General features: G+C 41.7%; 2 protein-coding genes across 3 annotated transcripts in view; both read left to right on the plus strand.

The window, feature by feature from the left end:
- The window catches only part of CADPS2 (calcium dependent secretion activator 2), a 471,665-nt gene that overhangs the window by 143,050 nt on the left and 306,712 nt on the right, over window positions 1-21,903 (plus strand). The gene's annotated exons all lie outside the window — the stretch shown is intronic.
- RNF133 (ring finger protein 133) lies at window positions 2,020-3,813 on the plus strand. The gene has a single exon (XM_019750024.2). It carries the CDS (start codon window positions 2,214-2,216, stop codon window positions 3,333-3,335), a length of 1,122 nt encoding a protein of 373 aa, XP_019605583.2. The 5' UTR covers window positions 2,020-2,213; the 3' UTR covers window positions 3,336-3,813.

The raw sequence follows: 21,903 nt of genomic DNA on the forward strand, positions 1-21,903 counted from the left end.
CTACAATGTTTGTCACATTGATGCCATAGAGAATTAATGATAATATTTTAGTTTCTTTTTTATATTATATACTTTGTTTCCATTTTTGTTTACTATTTATATCTAATATCTCTGCTCAGTAAACGTCATTATAGGATTAGAGCTTGATTTAATTCTCCATCATTAATTAATTTTATTAATAACTAGGAAATCTGGTTTCCAAAGCTACTGACTGGGTAGGTCTTATGTTCTAAATAATTATTTTAGATGATAGCACTTTTGATTATGTAACTGAAAATATTTTAAATTATTATAGGTCCTATGTAGAGCAGTGTAGCAAAATCTCATCATTGTTTGCCAGAGCCCTTTAAATCCTAGCATAGTGAGTCAGCTATGGTAGCAGATTTCCTTTCTAGAAGTGACGTAGTAAATGCTCTTCTTCTCAAAATGATGGTGATTGTGTCTCTCTTTGGGACATTTTGATAATATAGAAAGTAGGGCTGAAATTTTGTTCAGCTGCTTTCCAAATTGTATCTTTTGCCTTATTTTGCCTCTTCCTCTTTTCAGATAGATGTATAAACACCTGTGTGACAGTGAGAGGCTGAAAGATTTGGGTTCTGTTGTTTTGATGAATATCTCTCTTTGTGGACAATATGCTAAACCATCGATGGCCAACTCAGATGGCACTTTGTGAGTTTACACACTATGTGCTACGTTGTCTTTTTTAAAGAGTGGGTTATATGGAAATTAAATCAGATTAATGGCCTTTGATAAAGAAAATTGACCATTATGAGCTGAAGGTTTTGTGTCAATATTTTTTTTTTGTGCCACTTTTCTGCTGGGCAACAAGTTGTTGATTTATATTTCACAAGAAGTGCTAGCTAACTTCCTTAATCCTGGTGCGACACAACCAAAAGTGTGTCTTAGCATCCTGTGCATAGAGGTCAGGGAGACATTTATGCTCCAGGTCAAAATCCTTGACTGGTTTCCTGGCTGGTGAAGAAGAACCACTGAGATACCCCCAGGCAAGTGTATGGCAGCACCACTGGTTGCTTCTGGCTTGTTAGTTCACAAGTCATCCTTTGGCTCTGAAGTCATGTTGTGCCATTGACCTAAGCACAGCTAAGTATAGCAAAGCTGACCGTGTGTTTGGGAGGGAAGGGAGGACTTCTACCAGGGATGTTTTTTGAATTTTGCAAGCATTTTATTAAAAACATGACCTTTAATAGTCACTGCTGTCAGTGGTTCACTTTAAGTGGGGACCTTGGAGTTGTTGTTTTTTAAATCCATAGTTCCATTTTTGTTTAAAATGAGTTGTACTAAACGAGTACTGCTCTATTTAATCTTTTTCCTTACACCCTTCCTCCTCTTCCCTCAAAATGCTGTTAGATTAATAACAGAGGTCAAGGTCTGCAGAGAAATGAGATTAGTCTTTCTGTGTTATAGTCTATGGAAGAATGAGGAAGTGAGGCTGGAGTAATTTAACAGGATACACTACTTTTGAAAATCAAATCTGAAGCAAACCAACAAACTCCTGAGCAAGCTTTATTAAATAAATGTAGTCTAATGGTCTATATCATGAAAACATTTGCATTATGACCAACTGTGAGTTTAAATGGTGTTACAGAGTACACCAGTTTTTAAACCACATAGTTGATCTCAGTGCTGTTTTAATTATTTTGTTACAACTTGCCATTTTGTTTAAAATATTTCATTTGAATTAAAAAGATAATCATATGGCTTTATTGCACATGCTGTCAGGCTTTAATATGCATGCAATTACATGAATTTTATATTTCACTTTTAGTTTAATGTGATGCCTGTTAACATTATATATCACTCAGGGATTGAATTCATCGATCGTATCACAACATAGAAATCACCCATTAACAACATGGGAAACATTCAAGCCCATACACCTACAGCGTGCTCTAAGCTCTTACCTAATTGGCTGTTGTCTTTTATGTCATAATCACAACCCTCAACAGTAAGCAGTATCTAGAATGAAACTAGGGTTTTTTTCAATCTAAAGGTTTTCCCTCTGCCGCTAATAAAACATCTGAAACTCATACAACATCTTTAAGAATTTCTCACAAAAACATGCTGGAAGACAGTGGAACTTGTTTTCACCCAGAAGATCCTTTTCATTTTGTGATTTTAAATTGATTGTCAGCAGATGTGGAAGCCACATCTTGTTGCTGGGTTGGCCCTTCAGTTCCTAGGCAGAGAGAGAGATGAATCTCAAGACTGGCAGTCAGAGACCCACCCCAGCATCCTCCTGGCTCATGACATTCAGTGTTCTTTGGCTTCTTAGTCAGAACTGCTGCAGAGCCAGTGCAGTTTGGACTGCTTACATGAACATCACCTTTCATGTGGGGCATCGCGTGCTGTCAGAGTTGGGGGAAACGGGAGTCTTTGCAAGAAGCTCCACTTTGAAGAGACTGGCAGGAGTGATTGTGCTGCCAGAGGGGAAAACGCAAACTGCATGCAGCCCCAGTACCAGTTTCCACAGGCCACAGAACTCCACGACGTGGCTGGCGCTTGTGGAGCGGGGCAGCTGTCCCTTCACACAGAAAATCAAGGTGGCCGTTCAGAAGGGAGCCAGTGGCGTGATCATCTATAACTTCCCGGGGACTGGCAACCAGGTGTTTCCCTTGTCTTATCAGGCATTTGAAGACATTGTTGTGGTGATGATTGGCAACCTGAAAGGCACGGAGATTCTGCAGCTAATTCAGAAGGGAGTTCACGTTACCGTCACGGTTGAGGTGGGGAGAAAACACATCATCTGGATGAATCACTATTTTGTCTCCTTTGTGATTGTCACCACCGCTACTTTAGCATATTTCGTCTTTTATCATATTCGAAGACTTTGGGTAGCAAGGAGTCAGAACAGGAGGTGGCAGCGATTAGCAACGAATCTGAAGATGGCGTTTGGCCAGCTCGAGCTCCGGGTCCTGAAAGAGAGGGATGAGGAAGTAGGTCCACACGGAGATAGCTGTGTAGTTTGCTTTGAACTCTATAAGCCTAATGATACAGTTCGCGTTCTGACCTGTAAACATTTCTTCCACAAGAATTGCATTGACCCCTGGATTCTAGCCCATGGGACGTGCCCCATGTGCAAATGTGACATTCTTAAAGCGTTGGGGATTCAAGTCGATGTTGAAGATGGAAGAGAATCGTTGCAAGTCCTCATGTCGGATGAATTGCCTGGTATCCTATCACCTAGCGAAGAGGAGACAAATAATGAACTTCCTGCTGCCAGAAGCTTAGATAAAGTGACCCACGTGGAGGAGGCGGGGGAGGAGCACCCCACTTCTCCGAATGACAGCCCGTCTAACGCAGGAGCAGAAGTTTGACCTTCACCTTGACAGCATGATTTTTGAGGAAGTGGATTAAACCTGTTTGTCAAATCAGGTCCTAATACTGACAAGCACTTTGTCTGTTTGAAGTGTGGTTTTTGTGTCCTCTTTGGTTACTTTGGTAATTTTCTACATTCTTTGTCAAGCCCAAAGACAGAAAAAAGAAGAAAAAAAAAAACCCTAGCAGGATTTTTTTGTTTTCCTTTTTCACCTTTGCTACTGTAACTTTTTGTCAATGTGTGTTATACCTGTGAGTATATGTTTATTTCTGTGCCTATACATGCATGTTAACACCAAGGACAAACTTTTTTTCCCCCAAGTGTTGGTTGTACATATATTGAGCTCTATTTTAGTAAGAAAATTGCTAATATTATTTGCATGTTCCTTATAATCCAGAAACTATCAATTAAGTTTGAAAAGCATAAATTATCTTTGATGTGCTGGGAAGAGTAAAATTTATCTTTTGAAATTATGTGTGTAGTACAGTATACTAATTTTGAAGTCCATTGTGTTGTTTTTCCATTCTTGGCATAAGCATTTTGCTGCCTAGAATTTTATTACTCTGACAAACTTCTGCTCAAGCAGTTAGTACATTTTATGTGATCTGCATATGCATGGTGATGGCAATATTAAGAGTAAAGTACTCACACTCTTTTAGTGACCGGCAGATATTTCAGTGCCCAGTATTTCTTACCATAATTTTTACATGCTCATAACGTGTAGAAAGGCTTACACAATAAAAAAATTCCTATGATAGTTAATCCTGCTGTATTTACTTCCCATATGCTCTACTCTACTACCCAGCTTATTTTTTGCCATTAAATAAAATACTTAAACTATGCCGATTATGTTGGAGATAAGTATCGCAATGTGGAAGTTATTAGTATGGCATCTTGGGATTATGTTCACTTTGTTCACTGTAGTCCCAGGATCTAGTAAGTACAGTGCTGGGCAGTCAGTTTTGAGTGAATGAATAATGATAAATACCTTTTTCATAATGTAATTATTATGTGTTAACCTGAAAAAAACTGGGCAGTTTATCCCCGTTATACAAAGTAATGGGAACTTAATCCTGAAAATTTTCATCCTGAATCACTTTGACAAAATAGAAAAATTACGACTTTTAGCCCAGAATGCATTATTACAATTTAGCATGCGTAATTTTAATGCTGAGCTTTGAACTCTCCAGGGCTGACAGTGAGATTTGAAAACTTGTGTAGCCCTAGCAAGAGATCTATTAAGAGGAATTCTGAGTTGCTCAGTGCAAACAATACTGGAATTCAGAGACAGGCAGAAGGGCGGTAGGTAGTTGGTTCTAACTACAGCTCCAAGAAGACTGTGTAAAGTGGGGAGGGACGCTCATACAAGGCCAGGGAGAACTGGGCATAGCAAAAAGTGACAAGTGGGCAGGTGACCAGGTGGGGGTGATGCCTTGCTTGGGACACACAGGCTTTTTATACCCAACCCCAGAGAGGTTTCGGCTTCACCACAAGAGCTGCTCTTGGAAAGAACCGCCTTAGCATCAATAGGGGAGGATTTAGCAGGAGCACTGTTTTGAGTGTCTTTTTAGTTTACTTTGGGAGAGTAAAGTCATTTCCTGAAGGACCAAGTTTCACAATGAAGAAAGAGGACACTGAGGACCCCGTGAGAGCCACTCCTGGTAGAATCAGCGCCTAAGCCAAGATAAGCTGTCATTCTCAGACTGGCCACCAGTGGTCTCTGCCTCTAGGGGCTAAATGGCTCATGGCCGTGGCTGGAGTGACTTCCACTGGTTGCCCACGAGAATCATTGCAAGTATGGAAATGAATGCATCTGGTCATGTGGCAGTTCCTGCACCCAGGTTTTTACAGCTCTGTGCACTCTTAGCAAATTTATGTGGGCTACGGGTTCCATGATAGACCTACCGGTAGCACTTGGAGAACTGCCGATTTGCCCTTCACACTAACACTGCCATTGTGTTCTCTGTCCCTTCTTTCCCTGCACTCTTGTTGGTTTCTCCTTTCCTTTTTGTCCCTTTTTGTCCCTTTGCTTTGTTCATTGTTGTCAACCTTAAACCTGACTTACCCTCATGTCTAAGATATTAGTGTGGATGCACTTTTGTAATTAAATGTCTCTCGTTTACCTGGACGTTTAACATTTAACCCAGTGTGCTTGTTGTCTTGATTTGAGAATTTTCAGTGGATGTTCCTGAAAGGGTGGTTAGACTCTGTGTTTGAGGTGGGAAGGAAAGGTCATGTCGGTGAACTTGGGAACTGTCCCTGCTGAGTGCCTACCATGCAGTTACTTGGCCGTGGACTAAGTGCTGTCTTTAGCTGTTCCCTATGTCAGCAAAACACAGCAGTTTTAATCCCTGTCTTCAGAATGTTGAAAACAGATCAATAAACCACTTTTACTCTGGGTTTAATAACTGGGACCTGGAAATAGCACTGACATGTCAAATGGTAGTTACTGTTCATTGTGGTAGATTTTTACCCACTCTGTGAGCTGCACGGTTTCCTCTTGTACTTAATGATGCAAATCTCTTGTGCCATAATGATATGGGGCAATACTGGGAATTATTTTGCCCCCGATACCAGTTTCAGAATGGATTTCCCTTGCATTTCTCCTCGGTATATATTTTTGCATTCTCTGGTAATAAAATTGATTCCCCAGGCTCACCTCCACTAGGCAGGGGGCTGATGTTCCTTACAAACATTAAACTTTCTTTTCTTTATTACTGGGATAAATTAGGTTTAATATTTACTAAAGTGAAGAGGATTCTAAAGCGCTTACCACTGATTGGGTGATGCTATATGTGAATTCATTTACACAGTTCCTCGTATAACACTGGTAGTGTGCCTGTCTCTTGCTGTAGAATCATTATACTGGCATTCGTCCTGTAGAGAGATGTTGGTCAGCCACAGATTTACAGTGATGGGAGACTTCAGAGGACGTAGTGAGCCACGATCTGGCAGTTCTGATGGTGTTCAAGCTTAGCGTGCAGTGAAAGTGGTTTCCTCCTCTGTGAAGTTGCTGGTATTTGAAGCAGCACACAGGAATCAAGTGGGGGAAAGGATCGGACTTTGGAGAGGCATTGAGGTAAGAAGAGGAAGGGTTCACCCGCTGAGACTGTGGAAAAGTCATTTTAGTGGCAACTCCAAATTCCTCCTCCATTGTTTGATATGAGTTCCAGTTTTCGTATTTTAGAATATTGTAGAATTGTTTATTTGGTTTTGCATTTACTGCAATTTTTTAAATGTTTAGTGCTTAGGGATGAAAAATAAGGATTATGTGTTATTATAGTTACCAACACAGAACTATCTTATAATGCGTCCCTGGATTTCTAAACAACAAGGTCTTTGGGGGGAGAGGAAAGGGGTAATATGCTTAAGGAGATGAGCTGTTCTTTATGCATGGGTGTTAGAGGTGTCCCATTGCAGTCTCTCCACAGAAATCTCCCATTGCCACAGCTGCACCACCGTTGGTAACACTTCTCTCCACAGTTATGCTTCCATCTTTGTCCAACCGCCAAGCTTTATGTTCCTTTATGATTTCAGCTGCTGACATGACTTTTCCTCACTGGTGATGAGCAGGGTAACCCAGATTTCAAAACTTCTCTACACCTGTCACGTCACCCAGTCAGCAGGACCCCATTGTTGCCACACAGCAGGGTTTGTCATTTTTGAAAACTTGCCAACCTTCAGCATCTTTTTCAGAATTCCTTCTCTGAACTCACCTCTCGTTTCCACCACTTGCTCTTTGTTCTCATTCCCAGCAGAGTTCTCCTTGACCTGTCTTTCCCAGCCCTTCCCATCTTCTCCAGCTTCAGCCTAGAATTAGGTGTGAGCCGTTTCCCCCTTACTCTGCCAAGTGCCTCTGGATTCCTCACCTCCTAGGCATTTTCTGCTGTGCCATTTGCCTACCCTGAGTCGTCTCTGCTGATTTCCACCAGATCTTTACTTCAATCTATAAATCCTTTATTAATCTCTTAACTCTTTATTATTATTATTCCCCATAGGGTAGTACTTCTCAGCCTGGACCGCACGTTAGAATCACCTGGAGAGCTTTTCAAAGTGCTCAGGGCCAAAGGCTGCATCCAAGCCCTCTGGGCGGGCACCTAGGCATGTTTTAGTTCCCTAGGTAGTTCCCTTGTGCAGACAGAGTTGAGGGCCACTGCCATAAGGTGTTCCAAAGAGTCTTTACGTTAGTCAAATTCCCAAGTTCACCCGCTGCTTCCTTCAGATTGACTTGTTTTCACTTTATTGAAAAAATTTAGGTAGAAATATGAACATCAAATTATAAAGGGTTAAATTTCATGGAGAGGAATTGATAAAGGCTCCTTGGAGTATGGAAGACTGGATTTCAGCTGAAGAAGCAAGGAACACCTAAAGAAGTCACATTTGAAATGAAACTCCACCAGGTTGGGAAGAAGGGCATTCTAACAGAGGGAACAGTGTGAACAAGTGTTTTATGAAGAAGGTTTGAGTGTCATGTAGAATTGGGGTTAAGGGACTTGAAAATGAAGACGGAATTCCAGGGAATTATTATTGCAGTAATCCAGATGTGATGAGGTGAAAATAGGAATGAACGGAGTAGTAGGTAAATTGGGTGAGAGGAATATAAGGTGAGTCACCTCCAAGATACGTTCTTTGAGGACTTGATTTGCTGATAGGAATTTTGTACTTCAGTTTTTAATGACCGGGGTCACACTGATTTCAAATCTTGCCTTTGCCCATAACCTTCATCTTCAGTTCGTCTCCAATTCGACAACACACAGTGGATACAGAAGATGGGTCACAGTGGAGGGGTCAGGAGGAATTGAGGAAGCATGACGAGTCAAGGATGACGCTTTGACACCTGGCTTGGGCTAGTGGGTGATAATGATGTCACTCAGGCAGGTCGACAGTAGAGTTGGGTGAAGCAAGTTTGGGGTAGAAGAGGAATTCACATTTTGAGTATGCTGAATTTGAGGAACCCAGAGAATTTATAGGTGATGTTCACTACGTAGCTGAAACTATAAGTCTGTACTAATTAAATGAGGTAAATGTGACAGTATAGCAAAAGGCATGATGCGTTGTAAGTACTCAGTTGTGGGGACTTATTAACAAAAGAATTAACCCACTGTTTATTTTTACATCAGTGGTGACTTAGTATTATGTAAAATGTAATATTGCTATATTGCACCTCCTGGCTTTGTGGTATCCCCATTTACAGTGCTGTATGACTCACTCAAAATCCTTAGCCTGAGTGAAGCCAGTGATTGGAACAGGGGTGGTGATGGTGGGAGTGACCATAACAGCTACAGTATACTAGGATGCTGTCAGATGCCCTTAACAGGTAGAAACTCATTGAAACCGAATAATTCTGTGCAGTTGGCATTGTGAATAGCCCCATTCTTTAGATGAGGAAATTGAGACCATGAGAGACTTGTCCAAAATTAAACGGTCAGTATGCAGTAGAGCCTATATTTGAACTTGGTGTGGTTCCACTGCACCTGATCTTAACCACCGAACAACAATTAACTTGAGAAGCTAATTTTTAGGTAAAGGAGTACGTGTTAAAATGAGTCCAAGTTTTGAGTACTTAAGGGGTTAGGCCTTGGAAGAAAAATGCCAACTAAAGGCATTGGAAGTGCTCGCAGGAGGGTGGTTGAAGTGATAGCTCATGAGATCGGCCCATAATTAGGGAAGGGAAAGGAGTGTGGGTGGGTGAGGGTATGGGCCGTGTGTATCTGACTGAGCAGAAAAATGAAAATTGAGCTCTAGGAAATGCTGATTCTGCAGTTGGTCTCTTAGATAAAACATGATTGTTTTGTCTGAGGGGTTTTACGTAGCCTTCCTTTCTGCTGAAGTTTAAAAGGGGTAAAACCTCATTTTTATAATTCCCCTAAGAACTGATACCAGTTTGTTTTAAAAGTCCAGATGTAAGAAGCGCAGTTGCCTACTGAGAAGAATGCCCTGGCCTTACGTCAGATGGCGGCATGCGTATCCTCTCCCCAAGGCGCAGAACCTCAGGCCAATGGCCTTGGACCGGCAGCAGTAGCATCACCTGAACTTTTTGGACGTGCCCCTTGCCCCGCTGCGGACCTCTGGAGTCAGAAACCTGGGGGCCTGTACAGCTATTCTAACCCGTCCTCCAGCTGCACACATGGTCAATCAAGCTGAAGACACTCGACTGTCTCAGAGTCCGTTCATTTCAAGAAAAGCCTGCATCACACAGTTGTAGTCAGATAGAAGTAGTATAAATGAAGATAATTGTCTCTAGAGCAGTGCACAAAGTGCAGTTGCTATTTTTACACTAAGTTGTTCCTCCACATTTAGGCACATTTCCCACGTCCAGGTGCTCTCTGGCTTATGCATGACTTGTCCGTGTACATGCTGGTTCCTTTCCTTGCCCAGTTCTGGTTTCCCTACCACCACTATCCAGTGTTAAGGGAATTGTGAGAAAGTGGATAGATTTTAGACAATTTATGAATTCCAAAGGTGGATAGAAAACAACCCGAAAAGGCCTCTTCTGCTGTGTTAATAGCAGCATTACTTCTGTAACTAGAATTACTGTGTTTCATTTCACGTTGATTTTACCATATGTCAAATTCAGTGATTCATCATTCATTCATTCATTCATTCATTCATTCATTCATTCATTCAACAAATGCTTATTGCCCTGGAAATGGGTGAACCATCCAAACTCATTGCCCTTATCGAGCTTACTTTCTAGTGGGAAGAAATGAAAAGAAATATATAATATGTTAAGTAGTTACAATTGTGGGAAAAAAGGAAAACAGAAATATAGATTGGGACCTATAGGAGGCAGAGTTGGCAGTTTTATGTAGAGCAGGCTTCACCAACACGACGGACAAAAACCTGAAAAGAATGAGGGGCCTACACTAGATCACCCGCAGAAAATGTGGTCATGTGCAAAGGAAAGCCACCAGGGAGGGAGGGTATTGTCATCTGCGAAATGTTAACCTGGGTGGTTGAATGGTGTTAACTGCCATGAAATACTTGAAGAAGGATTTTAGGAAGAATTTACATTGTCTTTCTTATTACAATGGTTAGAAGTAGGTGAGAGAATGACAGCTATAGAGAAAGTGTTGCCACCTGGAAGCAAAGAACTTTCCAGTAGTTAGTCCTGCCCATAAACAGGTTATTGCCTCAGACAGCCAAGAGTTTTTCATCCCTAAAGGAGTCTGATGTTGTTTGAATGTTTTTTTAATTATTTTTTTCAGTTACAGTTGACACTCAATAATATTTTATATTAGTATCACGTGTACAGCATAGTGGTTAGACATTTATATAGTTTATGCAGTGATTCCCCCCAATTAGTCTAGTACCCATCTGGCACTGTACATAGTTATTACCATATCAGACTGTATTCCCTAAGCTACACCCTATACCCCTATGACTGCTTTGTAACTACCCATTTGTATTTCTTAATCCCTTCACATTCTTCACGCAGCTGTCGTTTTAATGGTGGTGATGGTGACGAAATATGAGCTCTGGGAGGATGATTGGATTTATACCTTTGAAATCTGGCACAACCCTGAAAATCAGATCCCGGGATTAAAAACATTGCTATTCCACACATAGTTGCCATCTGGTGGAAAAATAAATAACTACAAGGTATAAACTGCAAAATGCATTCAACAGATATTTACTGAGACCCACTATATGTGGCTGGAAAATGATGTAGTCAACATGGTTTGGGCTCGTTTTTTTTGACTTAACAGAATGTTTACTTTTAAGATTGATTTGCTTTTCAGAAATTTTGTTTTTTTCATTTTCATTTGGAACTTTGTTTCTCTGCTGTAAAAGCTCTTGGCTAATCAAGAGTAAGTAAGTTGTTATCTCACAGATTCATCTTCTGTAAACCTAGAATTTGAAAGGGTAGTGGCTCATTCTCTGGGATCCTGGTAGTATGGTGGAAAATAGAATGATTTGATTTTTAGAACTATATTTTATCCAAACTTCTGTGTCAACATTAGTACATCACCCATCTTAAAGAAAAGTTTCTTGACATATTGTATCGCCAGCAAAGGACCAGTGTTTATTGTTTTCCAGTCCATTGTGGATCATTTTGTAAACGCAAAATCATGTGTTTGACATATTGTGACATGCATAACAAAAATAATTTGGATTTAATGGAGGGGCAGATATGTGAAAGAAAGTCTAGAGGAAAACAGTATTAATCGTAGAATCTAGGTTGTAGGTATATGTCAATAACAGATTGTTTGCTATCAGTTTTTTTCTGATTTCTCCAAATTTGATAAATAAAAGAATGGGATTTGTTAAATCAGTGATTTCCAAACCCCTATAAACTTTTTTCAGTTTTCCTGTATGTTTGGCCATTTGTATAACTAAATGTTAGCATGAAATTATGCTTTTGGATGTCATGGCAACGTCTCATCGCTCAGTTTCTGAAAACTTTCTCTCTGTACTTGTTAAGGGGCAGGTAACAATTTGGGTACTGGCATGCGTCCGTGGGTCACATTTTGCATAACACTGACTAAAATTTTGTCCTACTGTATTATATAATACTTTAAAAATTGCATTGAGCAAGTGATATCACCCCTTTCCACTGGTGAGGAAACTGACCCAGAATGGTTCAGAATCTTTCGGCTTGTGTCACACCTTGAACACTCAGGTTTGACTCCCCTCTGATTTTTGTCCCATCGTTTCCCAGCTGATGAGAGTGACATGGAAATGAAGGTGATGCGAACAGAATTACACCATTGGAGTTGGAATATTGGAAAGCTGTAAGGCAGTAGGAGCATAATTTGTTCTATGTAATCAAGATAAATCATGTTAAGGATTCACTGAACATTAGATATTATGAGACTCCAACAGTAACCCATCTAAGTTTTTAAATTTTATTTTCTATATTATCATAATGGGGTGGGGGGGGGGGGACTTTCCTTCACAGAATAGGTGGAACAAGGTAGCCCTGCACAGGAACTGTCAGACTTTTCTGTTATACCATGAAACATTGAATCAAACGGGAAGGGTGAGGCGAAGGATTGGAAGAGGTGGTATCTTCTTTTACTTTGAATGTAAATAGACACTTTAGAAATTCACATTTACCTTGCCATGGCTCCCTTTTCCACTGTGAATACGATTTTTCTTCTCTTTCAGGGTCTCAGTCTAAGTGTCACACAGATTGGTAGCCCAGCTAAGGTCCACTGTTCTTATTTCTCTGTTTATATTTGTTCTCAGAGTGAGTGGGTTGGTAAATTCTATAGTTACAGGGTGAAGAAGAATGTGCCATCAGTCTAGGGAGATTTAAGCTAATCGGTGGGTTGGAAAATACCTATAAACGAAGACTAAAAGGATCTCCTATTAGCTGAGAATAGAAGAAAAAAGTTTTATAAAAACTTTCTAATTTTGATATGATAGTGGGGATAGCATGCATATATATTTTTTTAAAATAGTTTATACTTTTCCAATCATGTTTATGTTTAGATATAAAAATATCTCAGTTCTTACCAAAGAAAACTAGAAGACTTGATAGTTTGGGGCCTTTAGATTTGCTTAAGGTCTTTAGATTTGCTTTAGGAGATTTAGATTAGTTGTAAGGCAGGGTCTTTGGAGAATACCTGCTTCTTAGTGTACAGATAAAGTGTACATATCTAAATTTATTTTTTAAATAACATTTTTTTTTTTGCTATCAGTTTTAAGTTACGATTTCTTCACATTTGATAAATAAGGTAATAGGATTGGTTCAATTAGTGGTTTCCAAACCTTTGGAATTTATGGATCAATAGAAAAACACAGAGAATATAATAAATATATAGTATATTTTATGTAAATGTAATAAAAAGTATAGCCCCTTTTAAGTTTTTTGTTTTTTATTTCTTTTTGCCAAAAAAGATCATTAACTATTATAATCAAAAAAGTAACCCTCAGTTTACTATTAATATTATATTATTATACAAAGAAATGACTTGTTGGACTTAACAGTTTCTATTAAAATATTGAATTAATTTATCTTTATCATTACTTTGCAATCTTTTTTTTTTTTTTTTTTTTTTGAGTCAGACCAAAAGCTTTATTGAAAGATGAGGAGAGCCAAGCCTCCCTACCCCCACGGTGCAGGCAGGCGGTGTTGGCCTCAGGCTTGGGGCATCTGGGCGTCCTGCAGCCTGAGAGCTACTTTGCAATCTTAATGTTAATTTCTTTACATTGAATCAGTGAAGACTTCTTCCTACACTGCTCAAAACACCATTATTTGATTTCAGTAACTTTCCAAAGTTCATTGTTAATGTAAGGACCTATTGATTTCCTTTAAAATTTGGGTATCTAATGGTAGCAGACCTTGCAGAAGCTTTAAAGGTATGGTTCTAATGCAATTCAGAATCTAAGCAGGGGAGAGATACAATGATGCTGTATGCTGTACGGAAGGTACTGTGACACGAGGACAGGAATGTTTAATGCCTTGGGAGAGAGAGGGGATGCGCTAAGAAGGTGTGGAATTAGGAAACGGCCTCAAGCCATGGGAAGCTGCACAAAGGAGGTAGGGAATTACAGGAGTACATTCCACCTCCCATGCTGTTCCGTCCATCCGCTCCTTGCCCTCTCCAGCTCACTTTAATGAGCCATCAGTTGATAAATCGCCAAAGTTGATGGCTTGGTGGTGTAGAGGGAGGGCGCTGGAGCAAGACTCCCTGGGCTGCAATTTTCACTCCTCCATGTCTGGCTGTGTGACTTGGAGCATTTGTCTTTACGTCTCCAGGCTCTTGTTTTTTACCTTTAAAATAGATACTAACACCTACGTTCTGTGGTTGTGAGGGTTAATATATGAAAAGCCCCTAAAATAAATTTTAGCTGTTTTCAAAATGCAGTTTTTATCAGGAGACTCGGACTTAAATGTTTGGATGATGTTCCTTGCTCGCGGTAAAGACCAGATGCCCCCCCAGGGCTTCACCAAAGCCTGATTCTCCTCTCCAGCCTCCTCTCATTCCCCTGTACTCGTGGTCTCTTCATGGCCTCCCAAGGAGCCTTCTTCAAACCCACTTAGACCAGCTGCGTCCCCCTTAACCACACTCCCTTGGTTTCCCCTCATGTCCAAACTAATTCCTCTAGGTCTTCAGGTCTCCCCTCACCTCCTCAGGGAAGCCTTTCATAACCCCCTGCACTAGATTCAAAACCTTGTTCCAAATTCTCCTGGCTCCATAAGTTCTCAGTAGTATTCAGCAGGCCACAGTCATTTCTGTACATGTCGCTGTTTCCTCCACTATGTGCCCTGTGAAGGCAGCAAACCCATGTCATTCTGCTCACCAGCCCTGGGCACATTGCCCAGCACATAGTATGTTTTGATAAATATTAATATTTATGGAACAAATGGATGAGGCATGGGAAAGGAAACCTGTGGAGAGTGCTGAGAGCTAAATAAATGTTCCCCTTTATTAGAACAGAAAATATGTTCCCAAAGCAAAGGAAGAGAAGCCTGGAAAGGTAGGTCGGGGGAGACTTGGATGGGTGGAGAGACTGGCACAATACCAACAGGGCATCCACTGACTGGCGTGGGGCGTGCAAAGTGACCTGCTAAGAAATACTGTGTTTCTGCTAGAAAACTAGGAATTATTTGATAGCTAGTGGGTCTAAATTCACCACTGTTGCAAAGCTTCACGAATAGATAACACCCAAAAAATAGTTTAAAAAATCTATTATTGTTTCTCTATGGACAGCATAGATTATGAGAATTATTACAGTGTTTTATTTGGCATTATTAAGGAGAAAAAGGCATCTCTTATAAGTGGGGCTCTTGTACTTTCTCGGCGTTTTCCTGGCTGAACACAGGCTGGCAGCCTTCCCAGGAACCGTCTCAGAGGCAGCCACAATGATTTGGCAAGCAGACAGTGTTTTTCCCATCATTATACATTCCTTTCGAATCACAGAAGCAACGCACAGTTCAGATCAAAAGCAATGTGTGCACAATAGGTACTTCTGTGCAAACGTACCTGTGAAGTCTTATTTGGACAGCTGAGCCGAGTTCCTTTTTGCACACATAGTTTTTTGTTGCAGTCATCACATTTCAATTTTGTCATTAGTTGACCATGACTTTAAGATATTTCAGTGACTTCTTTGGTGTAAAAGCTGAGCAGGTGAACAGAAAGGAGACAGTTGGCGGTGCCCAGATTGAGGACCCATGTACAAGTTAAAACTCACTGAAATGTGGAGAAATGTAACACACATGGGTATGTTACAGTTTTATGATGTCAAGTCCCTAACCTCCACACTGAATCGGTTGTGGTATTTGGTGGCATTTTCAGAACATACGGCTGCCAGGCGTGAATCCTGGTGAGGGGCGGGGCAGTGGGGTGGGGAGTGGAGAGAAGAATAAGTAAAAGAATGTTACTTTTGGATTCCAAAGGCAAGGATTCAGTCTCTACGCATCCAAAAACTTTGTGACCTTGGACCAGCCACTTAACTTCTCAGCCAAAACCATTTAATCTGTAAAAGGGAGAAAATGGAGAAGGCACAGGATGAGTGTGAGGACAAAAGGAGGAAATGTGGGAAGAGCTTAGAAAGAATACCTGCTCGTCAGCGGGTCTGTGGATACACCGAGTTCCCGTGGCAACTTCAACAGCAGTATAGTGCCCTGTTAGATGCATGGCAGATGGAATTTCACGGAGATCCCAGGGCCAAGAGCAGAAACCTGGGGTATGTGCGCCCCAGCCTGGAGACCAGCTCTAGGACCACTTTCTGCCTGTGGCCACACTTTACCTGCCTTTAGTTTCATTACTGTGAAAGGCTACAGGAGTAAGATATTTGATATCTAGTGAGACTCAATCCATCATTAAGTTTCATAACTGACACCTGAAAAATTACTTTTAATTTCTGTAGGAACAGCACAAATTATGGGAATGAGACAATATTGTGTTTTTTAGACAATACATTTTATTTTCCTCATCAAAGTACTTTCAATCTCCTCTGTGACATCACTCATTATGCTTCCTTCTCTGAGACGTCTTTCCTTCTCCCACTCAGATGGACCAGGTCCACGTCTTGCACTTCTTTCTTACGTATGCACGCGTATGATTGACATGCGGTCAGCTTCACTGGTCAATTATTTAGATCGCGCAAGTGCATGGATGGGGAAGTGAAGTTATTAGTTGACCATCCAAACCATTCATTCCCTCCTCATTTACTCAGTCAGTGGATATTTTCGAAGTGTGTGCTCTGTGCTTGGCCTGGTGCTAGGTGCTCCAGGTACAGTGGGGGAATGAAACAGCCTTCGGCTTCATGGAACTTGCTCTCTAGTGAGTAAGAAAACAAGCTACTAATAGAATTTTTACTTAATTATTACAGTTACGGTGATAAGTAAAGGGAAAAATATATACAAACAACACAGGTTCTGGCTGGCTCAAGGTGATTGGGGAAGGAATCTCTGAGACAGATCTATTGAGTGGGGATCAGAAGAGTTGCTAGGAGACGCTCTTAGGTAGTGAGATGGACAGTGTGCATTTTTGAAAGAAGGCCAGTGGCCTGGGCCCTGGAGATTGAGTGACAGAGAATAACCAGTGATGAAACCAGAGAGGAGGTTTGAGGCCTCACTGATGGTTTTGGTGGAAAGTCTGAATAATTTTTAAATTGGAAAAGGATTGAAATGACCGTAGTTTTTTATAAAAGGAAATATAGTTTACACCAACGAAGAGCATATGTTGAGGAGAATGACAGTGGTAGTGGGGTGGCTGACAGGAAAGCTTCTGAGGCAGGAGGACTGGTTAACAGGCTGTTCCTCCTGAGTGTCAGTGAGGGGCATGAAGAGGATTTGAGAGGAATTAGGCGGTAGAATCAGGAGGACTTGGTGGCATGCTGCGTGTTGTGAAAAATAACATGGAGGAGATGCAGGAGTCAAGAACTGATGTAGATACGACATTCACTGAAGCAGGCAGGCAGGAGGGAAAGCAAATAATAGGAAATGTCGGGAATTCCAACTGGGGCTTGTTCAGTTCAGCAGGACATGTAAGGACAACTGGGGGGCGAAGCTTGAGACGAGGCGGGGTTGGGCGTGCGTGCGGCATGGAGAGCTCCAAGCCCGTGCGATGGGGCACAGCATGGGATGCTAAAGGGAACACAGGGAGGAAGGGTGGCTTTCTTTTCTCTGCTCCACCAAAGGCAAGGAGAACTGTTCTTCATTCCTGCTTTCAGATCACTGGACGTCCTCCCTCAGGTAACGTCTCATGGCTTTCGACTTACTTGGTTTCTGAGTATTTATCACGCTGCTGGGCGCTGTCCCACAGTCCTCTGTGTCTCAGGAAACCTGTGACCCAGATGCCTATCTAACCCTCTTCTGAAGCCTTAATGAATTCAGTGTCTGTAGGTAGTCATTACTTTTTCTCTACACACAAAGAGCTCTGTGTGGAGCTCTTCCTGTGTGTGGGACAGGCTCTGTAGTAGGCACTGGGTTTACTAGCAAACCAGCGACTCTGCTCTGATGGCCCATACTTTCTATTTTGGAGAGACAAACAAGAAAAACGTGTCTGGTGCAGCAAGGTAAGAGGCTAAGGGACCAAATAGAAACAATAAAGCTTTTTGCAGGAAAAAAAAAAAAAGGTAAGAAAGATGAATTTGGGAGGGGGACAGAGCTTCTTCTGGGTAAATGACGGTGCTGAGACCCAAATGAAGGAAGACAGTAAGCCATGTGGCTTGAGGAATGTATTTATTGCTGTGTAACCTTGTCCCAAAGTTTGCGACATGAAACAAATCCATGCTGCCTCACCGTTACTCAGGCTTAGGGATCTGGGAGTAGTTTAACGAGATGTTTCTGCTTTGGGTTTCTCGGCAAGAACTTGTCATCAGGCTGACAGCTGAGACTGTCGTCCTCTCAGGGACCATTTGGGACAGAAGAATTTGCTTTCTAGCCCAGTCACGTGGTTCTTGGCAGACCTTAGTTCATGGAAGGCTGTTAGACCCAGGGACTCAGCTGTTGGCCTCATGGGAAGCACCTGCTTCCCCAGGGACAAGTCATGAGAGAGAGGAGAGAGCACCACAGTCTTTTATAAAACTAATTTCAAGACGTAACACGCTGTCATCATTTTCTGTCATCTAGTCCTTAAACTGCCTCTTCTTACTGACGTGTCTCCCCCATTGCCTACATGTAATTTCCCAGCCCAGCTTTTGTCTCCCTCTCTCTCGTTTCCTTTTTCCATTTGAGCTTCCTAAAAGAGCACTGTATATTTGCTCTCTTCACTTTATTGCAACTTGTCCTCTTCTCCCTCCTGCCGATTGGCTGCCAGTCTTCACCACTCCCCTCACTCTTCTCTGCCAAAGTTGACCTAGTGGTGATAAAGCCCAATCAGTTGTCTTCTTACTTTAGTTCATTTCTGTTATAGCACTTGATAGTCTCTCTCTCTCTCTCTCTCTCTCTCTCTCTCTCTCTCTCTCTCTCGGGTTATTTCTCCTCTTGACTGCTAATATGCTATATTTTTCCTTCTATTCTGACACCACCGGCCTCCCCTGCATCCAGTTCTGTCAACCATTTAAATGTAGGTGTTTCATAGTTCTTGACTCTCTTTATTTTTTATTTTTACTGTACTTTGTCTTCAAAGCTGAGCTCTACCAAAACTAAATTATCCATGACCCACCACCATACACAAACATCAAACACACGCGCGCGCACACACACACACACACACACACACACACAGACACACACAAATATGTTGTTACACCTGTATTGTTTAGTTCTTTATTTTTGGTTAGTGGAGTTCAGGTACTCCAGTAGAAAACTGAATCATCATATTTTTTCCTGCTTTACATCCACATTCTGTAAATCACCAAAATATATTAACTCTGTCTCCCAATTCACTCTTGTGCTTCTACTTTGTCCAGGAACTTCGCCCTAGATTTGTCACTTGTTATTTTTCACCTCGTGTGGTGTATTCCCCTGGTAACTGATATCTCAGCCTCTGCTCTGACCAACTGCCGTCTACCTTTGATGCTGCAGCACCACCAGTTCTTTGTCTGCGTGATGCTCTTCAATACTGCCGCACCTGGGTCCCCCAGCCGGCACTGATTTCCAGATGTAAGAGAATGCTCAGATTTCATGCCAGACAGTGCATTTTGCCATCTGGCCTCTGGCCCAACTTTTGTTGCCCTTACCCTTATATTTAAGGCTCCTGTACTATGAAAATTCTAATTTCCTTCAAAAGGTCATGCTGTGGAATGCCTCTATGCTTTTTACGGCTGTTGTTTTCTTTTACTGAAATGTATTTTACTCTCCCTTCACCCCTCGCTCTGCCCATAGGTCCAATCAAACTGTGGGTCCCTCGTCTGTCCTGTGTCTTCCTCCTCCCCTCACAAAGTTAATAACTTTCTTTCTCTTGTTTTTCCTCCCTTTGCCTATATTTCTGTTATTGCTCTTACCTGATTATATTTTACTGTTTATCCTGTCTCTCTCCGGTAGTGTAAGCTGTTTGAGGGCAGGGTCTTAGGTTCCTTCATCTTTGTGTCTCTAACACTTAGCAAAATGCTCAACACACTGTTAACACTTATTAAGCGTCAATTAAAGAGCATGCAATTGGACTGTGCTAGTGTGGCTTCAGGTGTGGTTTCAGAGAGGAGATGAAGACTCCCAAAATGTAAGTTCACTAGTGTCCGTGCTTCAAAAATGTGGTTTGGTTACTTGGTGGAATTTAGGCAGAAGAAGTTGGAAAAAATGAAATACCTACCAACTTAGAGTATTAACATAAATATCAAGTGATGAAAACTTTTTCTGAAGCCAGTCCTAAGGTATTTATGTTGCACTTAAAACATATCTTGCCATTCCAGCTTTTATACACAGTTACCACATCTTTAAGAGTTATTTGTTTCAACTTCCAATATTTTTCATGGAAATAACTTGACATTACAACGTTTTCGTGTTTCTGTGTCAGGGGCAGTCTGGAGCCAGAAGCCGCACAATAATTGAACCTAGGAAATGTAATATAAACCATGAGGGACTGGCTACAATGGGTAAGGAAAATGAAAGAATAGCAGAATAACAGGTATCGGGCACAGAGCACCCAAGAAACGAACTCATCTGCAAGAGGGTCTCTTCCATCTCCAAGGCTGGAATCCAGACCTCATTGGGGGAGCGTGACCGTGTCCTACAGAATGGCACAGAAGTGCCACATCAGGGGGACTCACAGGAAATCTGCCTTCCGGGATGTTGGAGGGGAGTCACCATAGGAAGGTGCTGCACTGCAGAACTCACTGGGAATCTGGGGGGCGGGGGGGAATGCAGTTCAAAGGCACCATCAGGGGTCTGGAGAGAAGCAGCCCCGTGAGTTGGTGCCATGAGCCTCCAGGTAAGAGGAGAACCTGGAAGAAGAACGCTTCTCCCCTCCAGCACCTTCTAAAATTGTCCTAGCTGGCATAAGCGGAGCAGTGGGAAGGTCGTGACAACAGGCATTGAGTGGACTGATAATGGTGCGGTTCGTCCCCTTTGACTACTTGAGCTTTCATATGTTCCCAGTTAATATACAGCTACCACAGAAATGAGAAAAATATGTATCATTGATCTTAAATTCTAGTGCCCAATGAGAGTAGGGCAGTTAGATGAAGATGAGAAAGGAGATGCAGACTCCCTATGTGTTCAGAGGAGTTAATGGCATTTGTAGACAAAATGTATTGTTAAATACCTTAATTTCAGTTTTCTTGGCTTTGGTATAGTATTAAAAGCTCTATTATTGTATCTGTAACTTAAGAATGAGTTAGTTTTGGCTTAGAAACATAGGAAATGAGACAGTCTTTCCCATCATAAGTCATGGAGCCACGGCTAGTAAAGAGCGAGAGCAAGCCCTGCATGGGGTGTCATTCACGTTCCCCTGATTCCGTACATTCGTCAGGCAACCAAAACATTTGAGAATCCGCAATCCTCTGTATATTAGGCAAAGATGGAAAACGGGCACTTTTGTGAATGACCCTCAAAGGGGAGATAGAAAGTGATGGGGAAGTGGTTTGGGGTCAGGCAGCAGAGCTTGCCGGTCAGCGGGCCGAGTCAGGCCGCTTTGTACGGAGCACACGTGCTGTGGCCCACATGCTGGCAGCCACAGGAGTGGGGTCAGAACTGGGGCGTACCTCCATGCTATGAGTCAATTCTTAGGGTAAACGTTGACAGGAAGTTTTGTTGTATAGCTTAATAACGGATGTGACTTATGGAGGCTGCATTAAATAGTCCTGCAGCGTCTTCTGGGAGAGGTTTTTGTCATTGCAATAAGAAAATGCAGGAATAAAAGCATTCTCATATGAACCCTAGAGCAGGGGTGTCCAAACTTTTTTCAACGTTTTTTACCAAGGGCCATATGCGATAAAATACACAAACAGCTGGGCCACTCACTCGAGGTGAAGTACGTATTGCCTCACCTGGTTTATTTAAGTAAACGAAATGTATTTTTGGAATTTGCTGCGGGCCAATTAAAAATGGAATGCGGACCACAGTTGGCCCGCAGGCCACAGTTTTGACACCCCTGCCCTAGAGGATTCTTAGGAATATTGATAACAGAATAGATACTTAATGAATCTTGACCGAAATCTATTTATGTTTGGTTCTGTCACTTAGGACGTCTGATGTCTCTTACATAATAGGACCTTTTTCCTTATGA

Source organism: Rhinolophus sinicus, linkage group LG11, assembly GCF_036562045.2.
Source record: "Rhinolophus sinicus isolate RSC01 linkage group LG11, ASM3656204v1, whole genome shotgun sequence".
Lineage (NCBI taxonomy): Eukaryota > Metazoa > Chordata > Mammalia > Chiroptera > Rhinolophidae > Rhinolophus > Rhinolophus sinicus.